This window comes from Apiospora aurea (genome assembly GCF_038362705.1).
Source record: "Apiospora aurea strain CBS 24483 chromosome Unknown utg000008l_segment0_segment0, whole genome shotgun sequence".
In the NCBI taxonomy this organism is placed as follows: domain Eukaryota; kingdom Fungi; phylum Ascomycota; class Sordariomycetes; order Amphisphaeriales; family Apiosporaceae; genus Apiospora; species Apiospora aurea.
The window spans coordinates 766,012-783,577 of record NW_027117395.1 but is presented as its reverse complement, the minus strand read 5'-3'; the positions used below and the strand labels follow the sequence as shown (position 1 = coordinate 783,577).

Sequence of the window (17,566 nt, the reverse complement as noted above, 5' to 3'; positions counted from 1 at the left end):
CCAACAGCAGGGTCCGAGGTTTGAGGTCCCGGGTAAACTCGATGTGGGCTTCATGGAATATGCTGGTTGGAGGATCCAACTGCCGGCTTTTGAGCCAATCTATTGTCACCCGTTTAGGACGCATCCAAAGGCACGAGCCAATCAGAACTCTTCGCCAAGCAAATGATATTAAGTACATATATTGCTTCTGCGACGATCGGTGACACATCTGGCTCGGGCACGTCCAGTTACTTGCCGGTCTCCGAGCATAACCAGCCACAGTAACGATATAACAAGCATGCTAAGGAGTGGTGCGTAACAAGCGAGAACCGTACCAATTAGATTGTGTCTTGTCTAAAGGTAACACTGTATATACCTTTAACGCCAAGTCGCCTCAATGTACAAGCGAGGAGCTGCGTTGCATGCGACAGGACTTACATTCTCCCACCCATCACTTACCTGGAAACATCCTTACAGAGGTCTCTGGCGAGCCGCCCAAATGCCCTTCCAACTCTCCAGAATCTCCGCATCGCTCTCCTGCTGGCCATCAGGATCCTCCAACGCCCCCTCCAACGCCCCGCTCCTGCGCAGCGCCTCCCACTCCCTCGTAAACTGCTCCACCGTCGTCGACAGCCTCGGCCGCGCCGGGGGCCGAATCGCGCGGTCCATAAACGCCCACGCGATCGCGACGACGCGGTCCTCCCGCATGGGCTCGGCGCCGTCCTTCTTGTTCGTGCACAGGTCCCGGATGTACACGAACCAGTCCGCCAGCGGCCGGCCCGCCGCCATGTCCCGGACGGTGTAGAAGAGCGTCTCCTCGCCCAGGACCGCGTTGGACTCGGCCGCGCGCTCCAGCCACGTCTTGACGTGCGTCTCGCCCTGCAGCGTGATTGGGCCCGACCGGCCGTCGGGCGCCTGCCGGTTCTTGCGGCTCAGGCGCCGGAACGACTTGTCGACCAGGTACAGCCGGTTCCAGACCTGGTCGCTGAGGCGGCTGACGTCCTCGACCAGCTGCTCGTGGTATTGGTGGTGGTGCCCGCCGTCCCCCTCCCGCGAGGTGGAGGAGGAGTGCTGGTTGTTTTCGTACGTCGCCTCGAGCGTCTGGCGCAGGTCTTCCTTGGTCGCGAGGTTGGCGCGCGCCTCGAGCTTCAGCACGTACTGCGACATGCGCGTCAGGTTCCGGTGGGCGGCGACGAGGGCGTAGTTCAACTCACGTTCCCTTTCGGCCGGGGTCCGCGCTCGCTTGGGGCCTGCGGTAGGCTTTGGCAGCGGGCGGAGAGGAGCCTGGTTGTGACTGGTGATCTCTGTATCCAAGGCGTCGATGGCCGCGTTCACTTCATCGATATCGAACGAGAAGTCCGGTACATCATTCCAACGACTCTGAGAGCTGCTACTTACGGAGTTGTCGTTCGTGTAGCTGCCAGCTCCAGGCTGTTGGCGACCTTGGCGAAAACCGATAGGGTACGGCATTTTGGGTGCTGTACCAGTAGTAACAGTATATAAAGGCGAATATTTGAGTATCTCGACAGAAACTTCGGATAATCGACCACAGATAAACACATGCGTAACCGAGACAATCTTTTATATGTACCATCTATTGACAGACCAACAATTGCTATCATGTCCCCCATTGTTTGAGTATAATGGCTTCTATGCCCTGAACAAAGCCTCGGACAATCGCCGCCCATCCACCCAATACGTATCTTTGTGCCCCTATTGTATGCTGCCGGGTCTCACACAAAGCCCCTAGTAATGTTTGCCAACTGTTATTGAGTTTCCTGTATCGTGTAAAGACCCGGCTTTCGATTCCTCCCCTCCCACCGACTAATAAGCATAGGTTTCCGGGAAAAGCGGCCCGGTGAAGCCCTTGGACTGTGCCCAAAGAGTGAAACCGAGCCCGACGACGTTCCAGAAGACGGCGGACTTCCACCACCCCAGCACCGAGTGCGCGACGGCCACGGGGCGCTTCGGCCAGGTGGCCGGGTCCCAGTCGCGGGGGCGGGCGAGGTAGTTCCAGCTGACGAACGCGGCCCAGCCGACATACACCGCGGCGGCCAGGGCCGCGTACGCATACGGCCACGACTGCTCCCGGGCAAAGGCCCAGAAGCAGCGGCCGCCGAGCACGAGGGACCCGTACACCGCGAGCGAGTGGAGGGGCAGCCAGCGGAACAGGGCCCACGCCGTGGCGAGGATCTGGTCGAGGACGAAGATGGCGAGGAAGACGAGCACGTCGAACCAGTCGATGGCGGTCTCGATGAGCCAGTCCCGGCACGAAAGGAGGACGTTGACCAGGCCGAGCAGCAGCTGGCCCACGTAGGTGCGCTGCCGGTTGTACCGGCCGGCGACCAGGCCTCTGGTGTCGAGGAACTCCTGCGCGACGGTGTTGCCGACTTTCGAGTAGCGGGTGTGCACGTAGGCCTTGCTGCCCTGGTAGAGAAGGCCATTTACGGCTCTGAACAGAAAGCCCGGCTCAGGAGGGTGGTGCTCTTGGTTGAGCTGTTTCATGACGTCTTCGTGGTCATGATCGTGATCATGCTTACGGTCATCTTTATCTGTAGGCGCCGGGGCTTCGCCGGCGAATCTGACAGTGCTCGTTTGGCCCATTTTGCCCGAGTAGACTCAGACGTCGCGGGGATTGACGGGCTGGTAAATAGAAAAAAGAAAAATTGATGGAGCAAGTCTTGAAAATTGAGATTTACACAGACAGAACCATGCAAAATGGGACAAGCAAATTGGGGTTTGATTGAATTATACGTAGCTTCGGATAGGTGGGACAGTGTAGCAGTGATTGACAATAAGGTGGAAGGATTAAAGGGATACTTTAGGAATGCCAAGACCTTTGTCTGTCCGCAAACATCAACCAGCAACCCCAAACTCGGCCACCTGAAAACAGAACAGCCACATGTCTCAACAAGTTTAGATCAATCAACTGTTAGGAATCTGAGCAAAACCTCTGCCGCCAAGATCCTCGTGTCGTCCCGCTCTACGAACATCAGGTACGTGTCGCTGACGCAGGCGTCGATTGCGCCGGCTTTCACGAGCCTCCGGACAAAGTCGTGCATAATTATGCGATCAAACTCCGGGTGCCCCTGTCCCAATGAGTTTGGTAAATATGTTTGTATGATGAACAATCTTGGCGTAATTATTGAAAGTTGGGATATATCCAGTACTAACACCACCCAGTTGTCTGACTGGCACGACGAAGAGAAAAGCGCATAGACTTGGAGAAAGAGTGGACGGAATACTTGGTACTTGCCTGATATGTCAAGACTCTCCCCGGCTGGTATAGGCCCTGGATTTGACACAACATGCTCGAGCCTATCGAGGACCACGTCGGCGGCAAGTCGTCCTCTGCGACGACGACCTCGTCAGAGTGGAGGAACTGGTAGCACATGGGCGGCGACTTGGACAAGCTAGGGAAATCCTGGGCGAAGCTGCGGTCGTGATACACCTCCTGAACCCCGACTTCCCAGCCACCGTCTGACCTCTTGACACGGACTCCGTGATCTCCCAGCAGTGTTTGAGCTATCAGCTGATGGCCGAAGCAGCTGCCGAAAATCTTGATCCAGGGCAGGTTGTGATAAACACCTTGTCATTGTCAGAGCTGGAGTTTAAGGGGTAGGCAGATAGAAAGACAGGTCCAAGTACCTAGCAGAAAGCGCCGAAGAGTTGCAATCCACGGGAGATCATCGTTGACGCCATTCACAGAGCCCGAGATGATAATGGCATCGATGCCCTGGAAGCTCGAAGGGTAGTGTCCCGCCTTGACGTTCCAGCTGCTGGTCCTGACCGAGACGCGCTCGTGGGCTGGCTTGCCGACGTTGAGCTGATGGGTGCCGGCCAGGAGCCAGCGCTCAAAGATTTTGGCAAAGTTGCCATGGGACTTCACGATATAGGGGGGGCATCTGTTCGCACTCGAGCACGGCGATCTGCAGGACCCGTCGGGACGCTTTGGTAGCTGTAGCCGCCCGGATCATGTCAGCACCTTGAACGTGACAGTGCATTAGAGCCTGAACGGGCATGTGGTACTCGACATTCCCACCCATGCCGTCAGCAATAAGCTCGCGGGCCAAGGACGCCATTCGTCAGGCAGAGCAGCTGGGTCCTATAATAGAAGAAGCAATGGCGTTTGTCCTGTCCAAGGAAACAAAAAATATGAAGATGCAGTGTATTTTCGAAAGCGCCGTTTGTTGTCCTTCCAGGTCGAGAAAGGGGGATTTTGTCCCTTTTTCACTCCCGTCCCCGTCTGCTGCCCTCTCGCAAGCCTTTCCAAACGACGCCGGACCTCCCTCCTCCTCTTTCAAATCCCAGCAGAGCATGGGCGCCATGGGGGTACGAGACAAGTGCGCGGCGTATCACATTGTCACTCTGCGTACTGCACCCGAGGTGGTCCCGCTAATGCAGATTTTTTGTGTGCTCTGTGGTCCGGATATTGGGCAGAAACTCTTTCGCTCGTACCAGAGGGAGGTTCGCCATGCAATGACAGGGGTAGCACTGCGCCGCATATAGGGGAGCAAACCCAATACCAGGTGGGTCTGCGGCCTCGCAAAGTATTGCCCTTCGAATATCTCACGATCCCGCAGCCCAGCCTCTCGGAAGGCATCCCTGGAAACTTTCCACCACCACAACGTTGCCTGCAGCCCAATTGATGAGGAGCTTCCGAGAGCCTTGCATAAACCACCCGGCTCAACTTTGATCATCGAATGATGAGGCGCCCGTAGCGCCTTGACTAAGAAAAATGCGGCAGGTGAAACTCGTGCAGATTCTCGTGGGGTTTTCTCCGCCAGACCACCAACGTCGACACAACCAAGACGTAGAACATGATGTTTTGAGCTGGCGACTGGCTGGCTATGCGAAATTCTCGGAGAAACTTACTATGTCGTCAAATGCCAGCGCACTCCTGCGAATTCCTCCGTGAGCAATCGCGCCCACCGCGAGAGGCATCCATTATGCATACACCAGACTTATCTGCGAATCACTGCCATGCGGGCAGCACCCTCGCATATAGAGGTATGCCGGAAGGCTTTTGAGCACCGACTGGGTGATGGGTGTCACATCTTCAAGCCCGTTTAGCTTGATGATCCATCGTACACCATCTTCTGTGTATATGGTCCGTGGCGTTGAGCTTGTGGCGTAAGACGAGACACAATGCACGTAGTAGACGTACGGACATGATACAGAAAGGCTCCTTCCGCTGCGACTCCCGAAACGGCAGTTGTACAAGCTCAGGGTCTGGAGGCCTTGGCAGGGGGTTGACGCGGACTTCTCCTCACCTTGGCGAACACAGGAGCCACCCGAGTTAAACCCTATAGGGACCTTGGTATACCGGGTCAGCACTCTGTTTTATCTCATTACATCATGGTACAGTCGAACGTCGGGATGGCAAAACCTTTTTGTGGGTTCTGGGACCTTTCCTTCTTTGAGCGGTTCTCCCGAAGAAGACCTGCTAGGCCGATCACCCGGCCGAGCTGACCGGTCTGCTCCTCGGAGGGATTGGTTCGGGATGGTGTGATGATGGTATACCGTACCGCCCACTGCTCGAAGTAAGGTGCAGGTGGTGCATGAGCAGCAGCGGCAACTTCATGATCGCAAGGTCGTGTGTGGGGGTTGGCACCTATAGCAAGGCCATAGCCTGATATATAGTGGCTGGCACTGCATGATCTCGGCACAGATGCGGGCACGTGATCAGAGCAGGCGGTCCACGTTGCAAGGGAGATGAGAGATCTAAGGCACTGTAACATCAAGAGAGACCAGGCACGACGTCATCTCAGTCTATCACTGGCTCTGCTGCTCGGAGCCCGAGGACGCAGTCTCTCCGGCGGACCGAGTGCAAGCGAGGGACCAGACTGAGAGATGGGAAAAAGAAAGAAAAAAGCAAATCAGAACCTAGATCTCATTGGTGGAAGGTGCGACTGGTGACACTTGACCAAGTAGGTAGGCAACCAATGGGTGTATAGTTTTTCACCAATGAGAGAAGGCTCGACCAGGCTCGGCCAATCACAGGCATAACTGGGCAAGAAGGGAGGGAGAAAGGCAAATAATCGCCCGACGCAAGGAGAACGCAGAGTCACGTCTTGCATACCAAGAACACCTTGTGACCGAAGCACAGCAAACTGCCCAACAGGGGTCCTTTTAAAAGAACGCCATGGCTCTTTGATAGATCGTGGACGTAATGTATTCGGTCATATTGGTTCCTAAGTGCGTGGGGGCTGCACTCTGGCCGGGCTGCAGCCCATGAATGTTGTGTGCCTGAGCAGGTTCAACTCCAAGCGAACCCCTGAATCCGGCACGTGACCCCCCCCAAAATGAGCCAGGCCTTCTCCCTCCCATCATATGTTCATCGCGCACACGTTGGATCGCTCTACCTCGCCCTAAAGACAGTTCTTTCTCGACATCCTCCCTCTAATAGGTTACGCAGCATCAGTAAAAGCCCGCTGCACCACCCCAGCGACCCATTCCCCCCTAAGCACCGCCGCAGCCGCCAGAGGCCGCAGCACGCTGCCGTACCAAAAGACGGCGGGATTGTACACAGCCCCAGTCCAGCCCAAGCGGGCGAGCCCGAAATCGATAACGAGGCGAAACGCCGGGTGCCGGAGCAGCAGGACGGGCAAGCCCACGGCGGGGACCAGCAGCAGCGGGAACGCCGCCGAGAGCGCGACGACGACGAACCAGGCGAACCACCAGGCGCCCACGTCGGCGACGACGCCGCCGCGGCCCTGTAGAAAGCCGCTTCCGCGGTTGATGTTGTTGTTGTTGTTGTTGTTCTCGCAATTGTTGTGATCGGTGGCGGTAGGCGGCTTGAGGACGATGAAGCCCTCGCGGAGCACCTCGGCCGCGACGACGGACAGGACGAGCAGGTAGACCCACGCGGTCCAGCGCACGAGGTGCAGGAGGACGCGGTAGTTGCAGGCGAGGTGGACGGTCAGCACGAGGGTCCAGACCAGGGGGATCGTGAAGAGGAGAAGCCACATCGCTGTCGCGGCGGCAGGTTAGGGCGCTTGTGTGGGCAGGCCATAGGCTGGCTGGCCGTGTGTATGTATGATTATGAGTATGGCAATCAAACTTGGTGCGCCTTGTCTTACTTGACTTGATTGCGTAGTAGCATGGTGTAGTTCTGCATCGTTTGCTCGTAGCATCGTATCAGCGTCTATTGCGGCCTGCTCCATTGAGGCCGCAAACAATGTCAGCCCCTCCGTCTCGAACATCGTAACAAAGACACTCCCGTCTCTGTCGGACGAACCCATCTCAACGAACCAAGAACAAAGGATAGAACCGCAGCCATTCCACCCGAAGATTGAAGCCTTTGTCGAATTGTACAATTTTGCTGCAGTCCTATGTACACGCATTCTCGAAGCACGCTACGCTAAGTACACGCCGATTCCGTCTTTCCTTTCTCTTTCTTCATTGCTCCCTAACGAACAAGCCCGCCATGCCCATACCGGTCCCGACACACATACTAACCACCCCGACCTCGCCGCCCGTCCGGCCGAGGCCGTGCATGAGGGTACTCGTCATGCGCGCCCCCGTGGCGCCGAGCGGGTGCCCCAGCGCGATCGCGCCGCCGTCCGGGTTGACCCGGCCCTGCTCCCACGCGCCCTCGAGCCCGAGCTCGCGCACGCAGTAGATGGCCTGGCTCGCGAACGCCTCGTTGATCTCCCAGCGGTCGACGTCGCGCGTCTCGAGCCCGAGCCGGCCCAGCAGCTTCGGGATCACCACCGCCGGCCCGACGCCCATCTCGTCGGGCGCGCACCCCGCCGTCGCCGCCGCCACGAACTTGCCCAGGATGCTGCCCGTCAGCCCCAGCTCCGTCGCCGTGCTGCGCCGCATCAGCAGCGTCGCGGCCGCGCCGTCCGAGACCTGGCTCGAGTTTCCCGCCGTGCTGGTCCCGTCGGCCTTGAAGGCCGGCTTGAGCTTCGCGAGCGCCTCGAGCGTCGCGCCCGCGCGGATCCCGTCGTCCTGGGTCACCTCGATCTGTTTTTCTTCGCCGACTTTGTTGCCCTGCTTGTCGACCTCTTGGAACCGCGTGTGCACCTTCACAATCTCCTTGTCGAAGGCGCCCCCGGCCTGCGCCTTGGCGGCCCGCCGATGCGACTCGACCGCGAACGCGTCCTGCTCCTTGCGGCCGACGCCGTACCGCGCCGCCACGTTCTCGGACGTGAGGCCCATGGGCATGATGCAGTCGCGGGCATGGTGGTTGTCACTCTCTTTGAGCGCCGGCCAGAGGTCGACCGGGATGGCGCGGCTGCCGTAGTTGCGCGTCATGCTCTCCATGCCGGCCGCGATGCCGGTATCGATGGCCTCGCTGCGGATCTGGCCCGCGACCGCGGCGATGCTCTGCAGCGACGAGCTGCACGCGCGGTTCACCGTGTAGAGGCTGGTCGAGTTGGGGAAGCCGACGTGGTTCATGGCCATGCGGGCGGCCTTGGAGCCGCCCAGCTCGGACAGGACCACGCCGACGGCGACGTCGTGCACGGCCTCGGGCGGCAGGTTCGGGTTCGCGTCGAGGGTCGCGCGCAGGACGACCGAGAGCAGCTCCTCGGGGTAGGCGTCTTTGAGCTGTCCCTTGTAGGACCGGCAGACGGGCGTGCGCAGGGAGGACAGTATGACGATATCGGAGGGGGCCTTGGCCAGAACGTTGGAGAGGCCCTTGGGGAGCGCCATGATGGGTGGTGACAATGGTAGATTAACTGTACAGAACGGATGGCTGGCAAATCACCAGGACTAAGTCAGGGACGAGAGACGGGGCGAGATCGAAACGACCAGCGGCGGAGAGGTAAGAAGTATCTGGACATGGTGGGATTTGAAACAGCAACAGCAGCATAGATCGGCTTAAAGCGTCCGGGTTTGGACTCTTCCACGGGCAGGTATGGAGACACTCCAGGTGGGGGATAAACACACTTCCGAGCTAACCCGGCGACTTTGAAGCTCCCCAGGCAATTGACTTCGGCAAATCTGGCGAGTTCTTAACCCCACGGGGCGACGGAGCGCGCAACAGCACATGGTGGGATAAAAGTTCGACGGACAAAAAGCTGGTCGTCACTACCATCAGTATCAGGCAGTAATCATAAGGGTGGGTGCCTTTGAGGCAGGGCATGAAATGTCATTCTCGTACCTCCATTTTATATATCTAGCTAAGTGTTTGTCTATCTATGAAGTATGCGAATACCAACGAGGGGGGAATACGTCCTGTCAACATCATGACGTCTCTATCCCAAACCTCGGGTAACTTTTGAAAGCTTCAAATGGCAGCCGCTACAAAGCTTTCCCTCCCCTTTCCTTCCTTTCCACACCTAAACTAGCCAGGGTATAATACACATTGTCATGAATCTCGTAAACCTATCCCATGTCGTAAATCAAATTCCGTCAATCCCCACGCAAAAGCCCAGCGGTCATGCCAGACCGCTCCTGCCCTTCTCTGTCCTGTAAGCTAGCTCGTTAGCTGTTCATAATGCCAAGTCCAATCTTACCGCCCGCCAAGCGAGATTTTTTGGGAGGGCTTGTGAAGACATCGCGCCTGCTTTCGTCCACATCAGCCGCTGCCGTAAACTTTCGCTTCTCCGAGATTCCGGGCTTGTTGACACCGGCATATAGCTTGGCTTGGAGCTTGGCCGATCTCTCAGCCGGCGCAGGAGTTATTTCCCGGGACCCAACCGAGCTTGCCACCTCGAAGCTCTCTCGGGGATCGCGTCGTAGCATCTCGGAAGCTGCTTGGCTAGCCTGGCTTTCGTATACCTCTTCCTCGTCATCGCGATGGCGCTGCGAACGCTTGGTTGGACCTCCAGATCCAGACGTCATGAACGATTGTGTTGCAGCAGCGACCGACGCTAGAGCGGCGCGGTCTATGTCCTCGTTATCTTCGGCAGAGATCGTACTTTCTCTGCTTTTTTGACCCCTTTTGGACGTGGGTGTTTCTGGTACAACCCGCGTGTCGGCGGGGAAGCGGACTGGGGGCTCAGAATGCGGAACGAGATCGGCCGAGGGAAGCAGGACCGAGTGGTCACCCCGAGGGCGGGGATTTGGCGTGGTTGGAAGTGACGAGAGCGACTGGACGCCGCGAGTATGTTTCGGGGGTTGGCGCGGTGCGAGACGGGTTGCCCCTAAAGGGGTCGAGGGTGCACTGTTGTCTTCGCGAGTCAGAGCTTGCAGCAAGGCAGCAAATCCGGCCTGGCTCGTATCATTCTCCTGCCGAGGGTCACGGTGGTGAGTATGAATATGACTGAGGGAGTGAGAGTGGGCATGATGGTGCGGGTGGGTAGCTCGAGGCGTCTGCCGCGGAGTAGCTCGGGGTTGCTGAGGTGTTGCAATAGCAGGCGTCTTGGGCGTTAGCGCACCATGGAAAACACCACCTGGAGAACACAGCATGTGGAAATGTTCACGATTCTCTCGGATGCGTGTAAGAAGCATGTCGCGCTCATCCGTCAAGCTAATGATTTCGTCTTCTTTTGCTGGATGACCTTTTTGGCGAGTTTCGAGCGCTTTCGCAGACTTTCAACCTCATCAACAGCGGCTTCGTACAAGACCTTAAGATGCAAATACTTGGCGTGGGTGGATTCAGCTGCAGCGCTCAGCTCGCGGCGAGCTTGACGAGAATATTCGGCCTGGCGTAAAACCTCGACTTCTCGGCGCATCATCTCGTGCTCGACGGCAGCTCTGTTCGCCTCTTCCTCGGCCTGCATCCTGAGTAGGTTGTACTGTAGCTTATGATGAGCAGTCTCCATTTTCGATCGAGCGTTCTCGGCCAGGCAGGACTGGAACATGGACCTGAGTTCCTCAACAGACGCATCCGAAATCTGGTTTGCGGTAGGCGGAAGATACTCCGCAGCATTGGGTAGGGGATGGTCTCGGCGGTTCAGAGGATTGGAAGTCGTCGCAGGAGGCGAGAACATGTTCGCCCTTTGAGAGCTAATGTACCCTAGAGGCTGTCCAGCAGAAGGACCATTGGGTTGCGGTACTTGGGATGATGGCGGCGGGGTCAGAGAAGAGGGGATAATTTGGGAGGAAGGGCTGTGATGGTCATTCAACTCGGGTTTGAGCGATGCGTCTGGTTCGATTGGCGACGCAGGGCCTTCCGTCGAGGGGATTGAAACTTGGGAGTGCGAGAACGGCAGAGCGTCAGGCGGGGTGACTGGAACCTCGTCCGCGACGGGATCATGGTCCGGAGAAGTCATGTTCGCGTCGACTGACATGGTCGGCGATGTGGGAGAGCCGGACTCTTTCCAGGTAGTGGCGAAGCGGGCGACAATACGTTGCGGTGGTATCGCAAAGCGTGGGCAGCGACGTTGCAGCTTGACCGTTTCTTGGGAGCCTGAATCTTGCGACTGGTGCCCGCTCTATCGGCAGGATAGTAGGTACCAAACAGAGAGTCGGGATCGACGAACAAAGGGCGCGCTGGGCACGCCTGTACTAGGCGAGGCGCAGGGTGACAAGAGAGGAGGACTCGTCGTGACCACTATTGACCAATACTGATTGAAGGTGCGGCGGTGACGAAGTGTGCCGTTGATCGGTTGGGATGAGTAAGGAAGTACGGAGTACTGTCTGCAGACGACGGTTGCCGGGGAGCGTTGGAAGCGAGTCAGTCTTTGCTCAACTGGATGGAGCTCTCACTGTTAGCCTTCTCGCACTTCAATTTGACATGTCGCCTGCAGTTTGGGCAGGAAGCTAGGTACCGGATAAGTACCTGCTAGCGCATATCAGCAGCAGTTAGTACTTAAATCTACCTGACTCTAGATAGCTCTCCATTGGTGATGGCTGGAGGTGGCTGGAAAACCAAAGAGAGCCTGAACTGATGAATTGATTGAGAGGCTCGGCTGGTGGGAACGCACAGACTCTCTTCGTCTTTTCACAGTGACCTGAGCTTTGGCTCGTCGTTGCTGGAAAATCCTGCAAACTGTGTGGTTGGCCAGACGGAGCTCGACCCCAGCAGGAACTAAACCCAGTTGGTGATGGCATCAATCGAAGGAAGGAAGCTCAACTTTTTGACTTTCTGTACCGAAATCCAGGAATCAATCATCTTCTACTAGCCAGGGGTATCTCTGGCTGGCGATCATTCCGGCTGTCCTATCAATACCAATACCTTAGGTAAGTATCAATGATACAACCTCATCACTAATCTCGCAATACACGCAAGCTACTGCGTCGGCCTTGTCGTGTCGCGTCTTCCATTGGGTACGATTGCCAATATTGGAGTCTGCATTTTGATCTTTCTGCCAATCCCATCTGGGGCTTGGATGAAACCCCAAACACCAATCAACCCAGAAACATGATCCGCAAGCTAGTATACATAGACAAAGTATCAGCGCAATGGACAATGTTCGCGTAGACATCGCAACCGTGAATACCTTCCGTGTTTGGCAGGAGTACTATTCTCGAAACTTGGGGTAATCAGGGGCGTGTCTTGCAGAAGGGGTTCGAGGGGTAACACCAATTGCGCAAGCCAGATACGGTCCCTCTTCATACATCATCATAGCCAGCCATACGACCCACGAGTCATTCGCTGCCTGGCGCAATAACGGCCGCTAACCAAGAAGCTCTGCGAAGTACCTATGATGCATGCACCACGTACTGCAGCTTACAAAGCTTGCGTAGGTAAGTGTAGACATATTGATCAAGTAAATCAATGTTGGTATGTGTGTGCTACACGTTCTTCAGTCAGCTGATTTCTTGTATCCCAAGAAATACACTCGACTATGTCGGGTAGGTAGAGAGAGGGGTGTGTTGTTGGATGCATGTGGTCACTCCTCCCAATCTGTATGCAATTTCTACCTGGATCAGCACGGTCTGATTGGTCCCATGTTTGAAAGGGTCGCACCGCGCTTCGTCGTTTGATCACATCCGATGAAACATTGTTCAGAGGGTTGAAGCGCAGAGACCCAAACCTGTCCCTGCCCGTTATGACATGTATCGTCTTCATCGGTGGGAAACGGGATGCGAGTCCAACATAAGCCACACCATCATTGGGGGCAGATTTTTCTGGTGCAGACACTGATCCATTCTTTCTAGTCGCGTAGGTATCTTGCAATGGTACATACTGATGTTCTCTGGCCTCGCGACACGAGAATTGTCTCGGTGGCAGCTCTTCAGGTGAGAAGACGGAAGCACCCCCGCAGGTTCCCGCAGCTAATGCCCAGGTATGTTCTGCTTTTGGGAAGGGCAGGGAGGCTAGGCAGGGGGCTGCCTTGCAGCGAACGTCCCTTTGGGAAGGACCAGTAGACGAGCGCTGGGACCAGGGTCGCACTTTAATCAACAGTCCCGACTGCGCAACCTGCCAGAAGTCGCGCCTGGAAGGCTCATTGGTCTTGTCTTTGCACCAACACGTCAATCCGAACGCCATCTTATCAATGGGTGCAGGAAAGGGGAACGCCATGTACAATCCTCTTACATCTCATCCTCACCATCAGATTGCCCGGTCGTCCAGCACAGGAATCGCCTTGACAAGTGCACTTGACGTGACACTGACCTGCACAGATATATGTGCTAAACCAGATCGCTACAGTGTAGCGAGTCGCCGCCCTCCCTGGTGCGACCCCTGGCTCCTCGGACTCCAGTACGACGGTGCTACCTGGTGGCTTGGATGGGTCGTTGGGGTAATAGCAACTGCAGAACTGCCTAGAAACACTAAATAAAGGTAAGTGACTACATCTGCCGCCCTGCTGCCGCCCTCCCGCCTTCCGCCTTCCGCTCCAGCTAATTCAATGGAAGCTGCAATAGTGCTGTAACTTGTAACACCTTCCCAATAAGCTTCGGTTCCTTGTGGTACCTGCTTCGTCGTTTTTTCTGAGACATCAATCTCTCGGGTTTCCTTCCAGAAGACTCGACAAACGACTGGTCGCCTGTAGCCATTCCCAGCTTGCTATCTGACAAGCCAGGGCCTCGTATGTGGTATGCTTCAATGCACCCATGTGCTTGCGCCTCCTGTCTTTGTCTTCGACCACGACCACATTAAGCTTCCGAGCGCGTCAAGGCTTCCGACATGGACGACAATAAGCGCCTGAGCACTGCTTCCAACAGGCTGAGTGCCATCCCGCGACCAACATCTCGATTGCCAGTGCCCCGGAGCTCAGCCGTTCAGACCACCACGACCTGGACAACCGCCAATGGCCTGCGCCCTGCTCCATCCAGAGAGAGCCTCAGACCGAGTTCAAGCAGCAACGATGTCCGAACGACGACTGCAAATTCGAGGCTGCGATCCTCGGTTTCGCGGGATCAACTCGATGCACCAGCTACCACCGCTTCTGCCAACAGCTTTCGAAAGCCGCAACGACCAGGAGGGCCACCTATAAACTCACAGGGTACACTACAAGGCGTGAAGAGTCGAAGCGCGTCTCGAGATCCGCTCAGTCGGATTACTGGGGATACTCGTTCTCAACAGCCTATCGCCATTCGGAAGAGGCAATCTTCTGTGCAGCTCGCTGGTAACTACAACCGAGACGGTTCGCCTATGGACGAGGAAAATACCCCGGAAATGCCTCCATCCCGGAAAAGCTCAATGGGCGAGACGGCCTCTTCTTTCGATACCCTGAAGACCCCATCGAAGAATTCGAGGCCATCTCTGAGTGAGAGAACCATCGAGACCCTTTCTCAACTTCCATCTTCACCTGTGATCAAGAGGAACGGATCTAGCTTTTACGACAATGATGGGTTTTATAGACCGGCCTCACGAGCCGGAAGCGGGGGGGTCCCGGCCAGGTTCTAGCTACCAGTCTGATGGATCCAGCGGGCCGGCAGGAAGGTCGTCAAGTCGTCCGGGATCCAGCTCTGGCCCTGCCGATAATCTCTATACAAACTTCAGAGCCTCAACTACCACTTACCGGCCGCCATTGGCGTCGGTCCCAGGGACGCCATCTAGGCGAACCTCGTCGATTCCCAAGACACCCAGTGCAATGCCCTCGCCGGTGCCTAGCAAGCATAAGCCGCGTGCATCGCTCGGGCCTCGGACGCCGAGTCCAGAGAAGAACCTGGGTGTATCAATATCCAAATACGGCTCGAAAACCGTAGCTCCGCGACCACTGAAGCAAAGAGCCTCCGTCAATGGTCTTTTCAAGAAACCATCGATATCGTCTCTCGGCAAGCCCGAAGTCGTATCTGAGCTGCATCCTCGACCAACTCGGAAAATATCGCAAGTTTCAGAGAGATCCTCGACAACATCCGCTGAGGACCACCACCCATCGAACGCCTCGACGGCGTCCACGGCCTTGACGTCTGACTCTGTCGAAGAAGCTACGTCCGTAGCCGCGCAAAAGTCCTCGGCTGCTCTGCGAGAGCAGATTGCAAAGGCCAAAGCAGCAAAACGGGCAGCTGCCAAACAAGCCTCGGCGGCGGCATTGCCACCTACAGAGGAGGCACCGCTAGTCCCCACTGACACATCTTTCGACTTCGGTCTCGCTGATGACCCCTTTAACCAGAACCAATTCGAAACGTCAAACCGAAAGGTCATGCAGACAAGGATCAATGGGGCTCGCACGACAGGCAAACTCAATATCTCAGCCATGGGCCTCAAGGAGATACCTGAAGATGTCCTGAAAATGTACGACCTGGAGTCAATTAGCAAACATGGCGGCTCCTGGGCGGAAAGCGTAGACCTGACGCGATTTGTCGCAGCCGACAATGAGTTGGAGATTATTGACGATTCCATTTTCCCGGATACCGATCCGGCCGATTTTGCGGACGAAGAAGATGGCAACGGGCACCAATTTGGTGGCTTGGAGAGTCTAGATCTTCATGGGAATACGATGATCTCTGTGCCTTTGGGCCTCAGACGACTGCAGTTCCTGACCTCTTTGAATCTGGTAAGATTGCTCCCGGTCTCTGATGATGAACCTGTGCGGCTAACGTTCCTGTAGTCCTCGAATAAACTAGCCAACAACTGTCTCGAAGTCATATCCCAGGTTACTTGCCTGCGCGACCTCAAACTGGGCAACAATCTTCTGTATGGTGCAATGGACCCATGCTTCTCCAAACTGGAGAACCTAGAGATTTTAGATCTGCACGGCAACGAGATCACAGCACTTCCTGAAGGGGTCGAGAACCTTACCAGGCTTCGGATCTTGAATCTAAACGAGAACGCCATTGATTCGTTGCCCTTCAAAGCTTTCGCCAAGCTTCCTCTAATCGAGTTGCTTGCTCGAAAAAACAGACTGTCGGGGACGTTAATTCATCCAGAAGTCGAGAGTCTTCCCCAGCTGCAAATACTGGATGTGTCGGTCAACCAGCTGACACTCCTAGCCTCCGTCGATACGCCGGGTGCCCTCGCCATGCCGTCTCTTCATCAGCTCACTCTATCATGCAATAGGCTTCGGGCACTCCCAGATGTTGGGTCTTGGAAGCGTCTCCTTACGTTGAATGCAGATGAGAATAGCATTGCTGCTATACCCGACGGTTTCACCAAACTCGAGAACCTGAAGCACGTTGATTTTACCAGTAACGATATTCGGGTGATCCCACCTGAGATAGCGCGCATGGATAGCCTTGGAATGCTTCGTCTCTCGGGCAATCCGTTACGCGACAAGAAGTTCACCTCATTGACGACAGAAGAGCTCAAGTCGAATTTGTTTGGGAGACTTGAACCTCTGGCGGATGAGATGGGTGGAATCCAGAACTTCAGCAACGGCATTGATGCGTCAAGTCGTCCAAGAAAGGCGAGCAATGCTGTGAGGCAGGGTGCCTCGCCACACAATGACGACTATGAGAGCCGTTCTGAGCATGAAGACAATTTTGCAACGCCCCCAACATCGGCTCCCCATTCCCCGGCAAGATCACGATCTCATACACTCAGCGGTCAGACCTGGCCCGTTAAGACCGGCGGCATCCTGGATCGATCCAATACTCAATCCTCATCACTTCATCCTGTCGTCTGCTCCAAGATGGCAGTTGAGCAAACGATTCGCGATATCCGGTTGAGCAATAATACTTTCACTACGCTGCCGAACTCTCTGTCTTTCTTCGCCGATACCCTCAGCTCGCTAACGATTGCACACAACCAATTGGTTGGTGAGAGTTATCTTAGCGAGGAGCTCGATCTTACGGCGCTCAAGGAACTCAACCTGTCCCATAACCACATCACCAGCCTGGGACCATTGACGGCACATCTTCGAGCCCCCAACCTACAGAAGATTGACATCAGTTGCAACCGCCTTGTTTCGCTTCCTCGGTTGCGCGAGTTCTTTCCCAGTTTGACGGTGCTTCTTGTATCCAATAATCATCTGGAAGATTTAGACCCAGAGTCCATCAAGGGATTGAAGATTGTGGATGCGAACAATAACGACATTTCCCATTTAAATCCTCGGCTGGGACTTCTTGGGGGCGCAGGAAACTTGGAGAGATTGGAAGTCAACGGGAATCGCTTCCGGGTTCCTAGGTGGAACGTCCTGGAACGTGGAACTGAAGCCACTCTTCGATGGCTCAGGGGCCGGGTGCCCGTTGCTGAGATGGGGGAATGGAAAAGCAAAGGCGGCAACAATGCCGAGAATGAGGGAAGCACTAACGACCTTGATTAGTCGTCGGTGGCGAGGTTTGCATGGGGTGCGGAATGATTGCCATGACTATGGTGGGAAGGTAGGTTTTGTTTCATGACTTGGCTGGCTTCATGTTA

At 55.9% G+C, this 17,566-nt stretch overlaps 7 protein-coding genes across 7 annotated transcripts; 1 reads left to right on the top strand and 6 right to left on the bottom strand.

Moving 5' to 3' along the window:
- Positions 1 to 450: 450 nt before the first annotated feature.
- Positions 451 to 1,449, bottom strand: PG986_011729 (uncharacterized protein; the record flags this gene model as incomplete). Its single annotated transcript, XM_066847951.1, is given in 2 exon segments — positions 451 to 1,359; positions 1,378 to 1,449. The coding sequence occupies 2 exon segments, from the start codon at positions 1,447 to 1,449 to the stop codon at positions 451 to 453; spliced, it is 981 nt and encodes a 326-aa protein (XP_066694647.1).
- A 354-nt stretch (positions 1,450 to 1,803) lies between these two features.
- On the bottom strand, positions 1,804 to 2,583 carry PG986_011728 (uncharacterized protein; the record flags this gene model as incomplete). Its single annotated transcript, XM_066847950.1, has 1 exon — positions 1,804 to 2,583. The coding sequence occupies one exon, from the start codon at positions 2,581 to 2,583 to the stop codon at positions 1,804 to 1,806; it is 780 nt and encodes a 259-aa protein (XP_066694646.1).
- A 317-nt stretch (positions 2,584 to 2,900) lies between these two features.
- Positions 2,901 to 4,061, bottom strand: PG986_011727 (uncharacterized protein; the record flags this gene model as incomplete). The annotated part of the gene is made up of 4 exons (XM_066847949.1): positions 2,901 to 3,068; positions 3,251 to 3,567; positions 3,628 to 3,937; positions 4,014 to 4,061. 4 exons carry the CDS (start codon positions 4,059 to 4,061, stop codon positions 2,901 to 2,903), a joined length of 843 nt encoding a protein of 280 aa, XP_066694645.1.
- A 2,328-nt stretch (positions 4,062 to 6,389) lies between these two features.
- Positions 6,390 to 6,950, bottom strand: PG986_011726 (uncharacterized protein; the record flags this gene model as incomplete). Its single annotated transcript, XM_066847948.1, has 1 exon — positions 6,390 to 6,950. The coding sequence occupies one exon, from the start codon at positions 6,948 to 6,950 to the stop codon at positions 6,390 to 6,392; it is 561 nt and encodes a 186-aa protein (XP_066694644.1).
- A 430-nt stretch (positions 6,951 to 7,380) lies between these two features.
- Positions 7,381 to 8,640, bottom strand: PG986_011725 (acetyl-CoA acetyltransferase; the record flags this gene model as incomplete). The annotated part of the gene is made up of 1 exon (XM_066847947.1): positions 7,381 to 8,640. The coding sequence occupies one exon, from the start codon at positions 8,638 to 8,640 to the stop codon at positions 7,381 to 7,383; it is 1,260 nt and encodes a 419-aa protein (XP_066694643.1).
- Positions 8,641 to 9,414: 774 nt separating this feature from the next.
- On the bottom strand, positions 9,415 to 11,165 carry PG986_011724 (uncharacterized protein; the record flags this gene model as incomplete). The annotated part of the gene is made up of 2 exons (XM_066847946.1): positions 9,415 to 10,161; positions 10,434 to 11,165. 2 exons carry the CDS (start codon positions 11,163 to 11,165, stop codon positions 9,415 to 9,417), a joined length of 1,479 nt encoding a protein of 492 aa, XP_066694642.1.
- A 2,783-nt stretch (positions 11,166 to 13,948) lies between these two features.
- PG986_011723 (Leucine-rich repeat-containing protein 40) lies at positions 13,949 to 17,471 on the top strand (the record flags this gene model as incomplete). The annotated part of the gene is made up of 3 exons (XM_066847945.1): positions 13,949 to 14,664; positions 14,768 to 15,764; positions 15,819 to 17,471. The coding sequence occupies 3 exons, from the start codon at positions 13,949 to 13,951 to the stop codon at positions 17,469 to 17,471; spliced, it is 3,366 nt and encodes a 1,121-aa protein (XP_066694641.1).
- Positions 17,472 to 17,566: the final 95 nt, after the last annotated feature.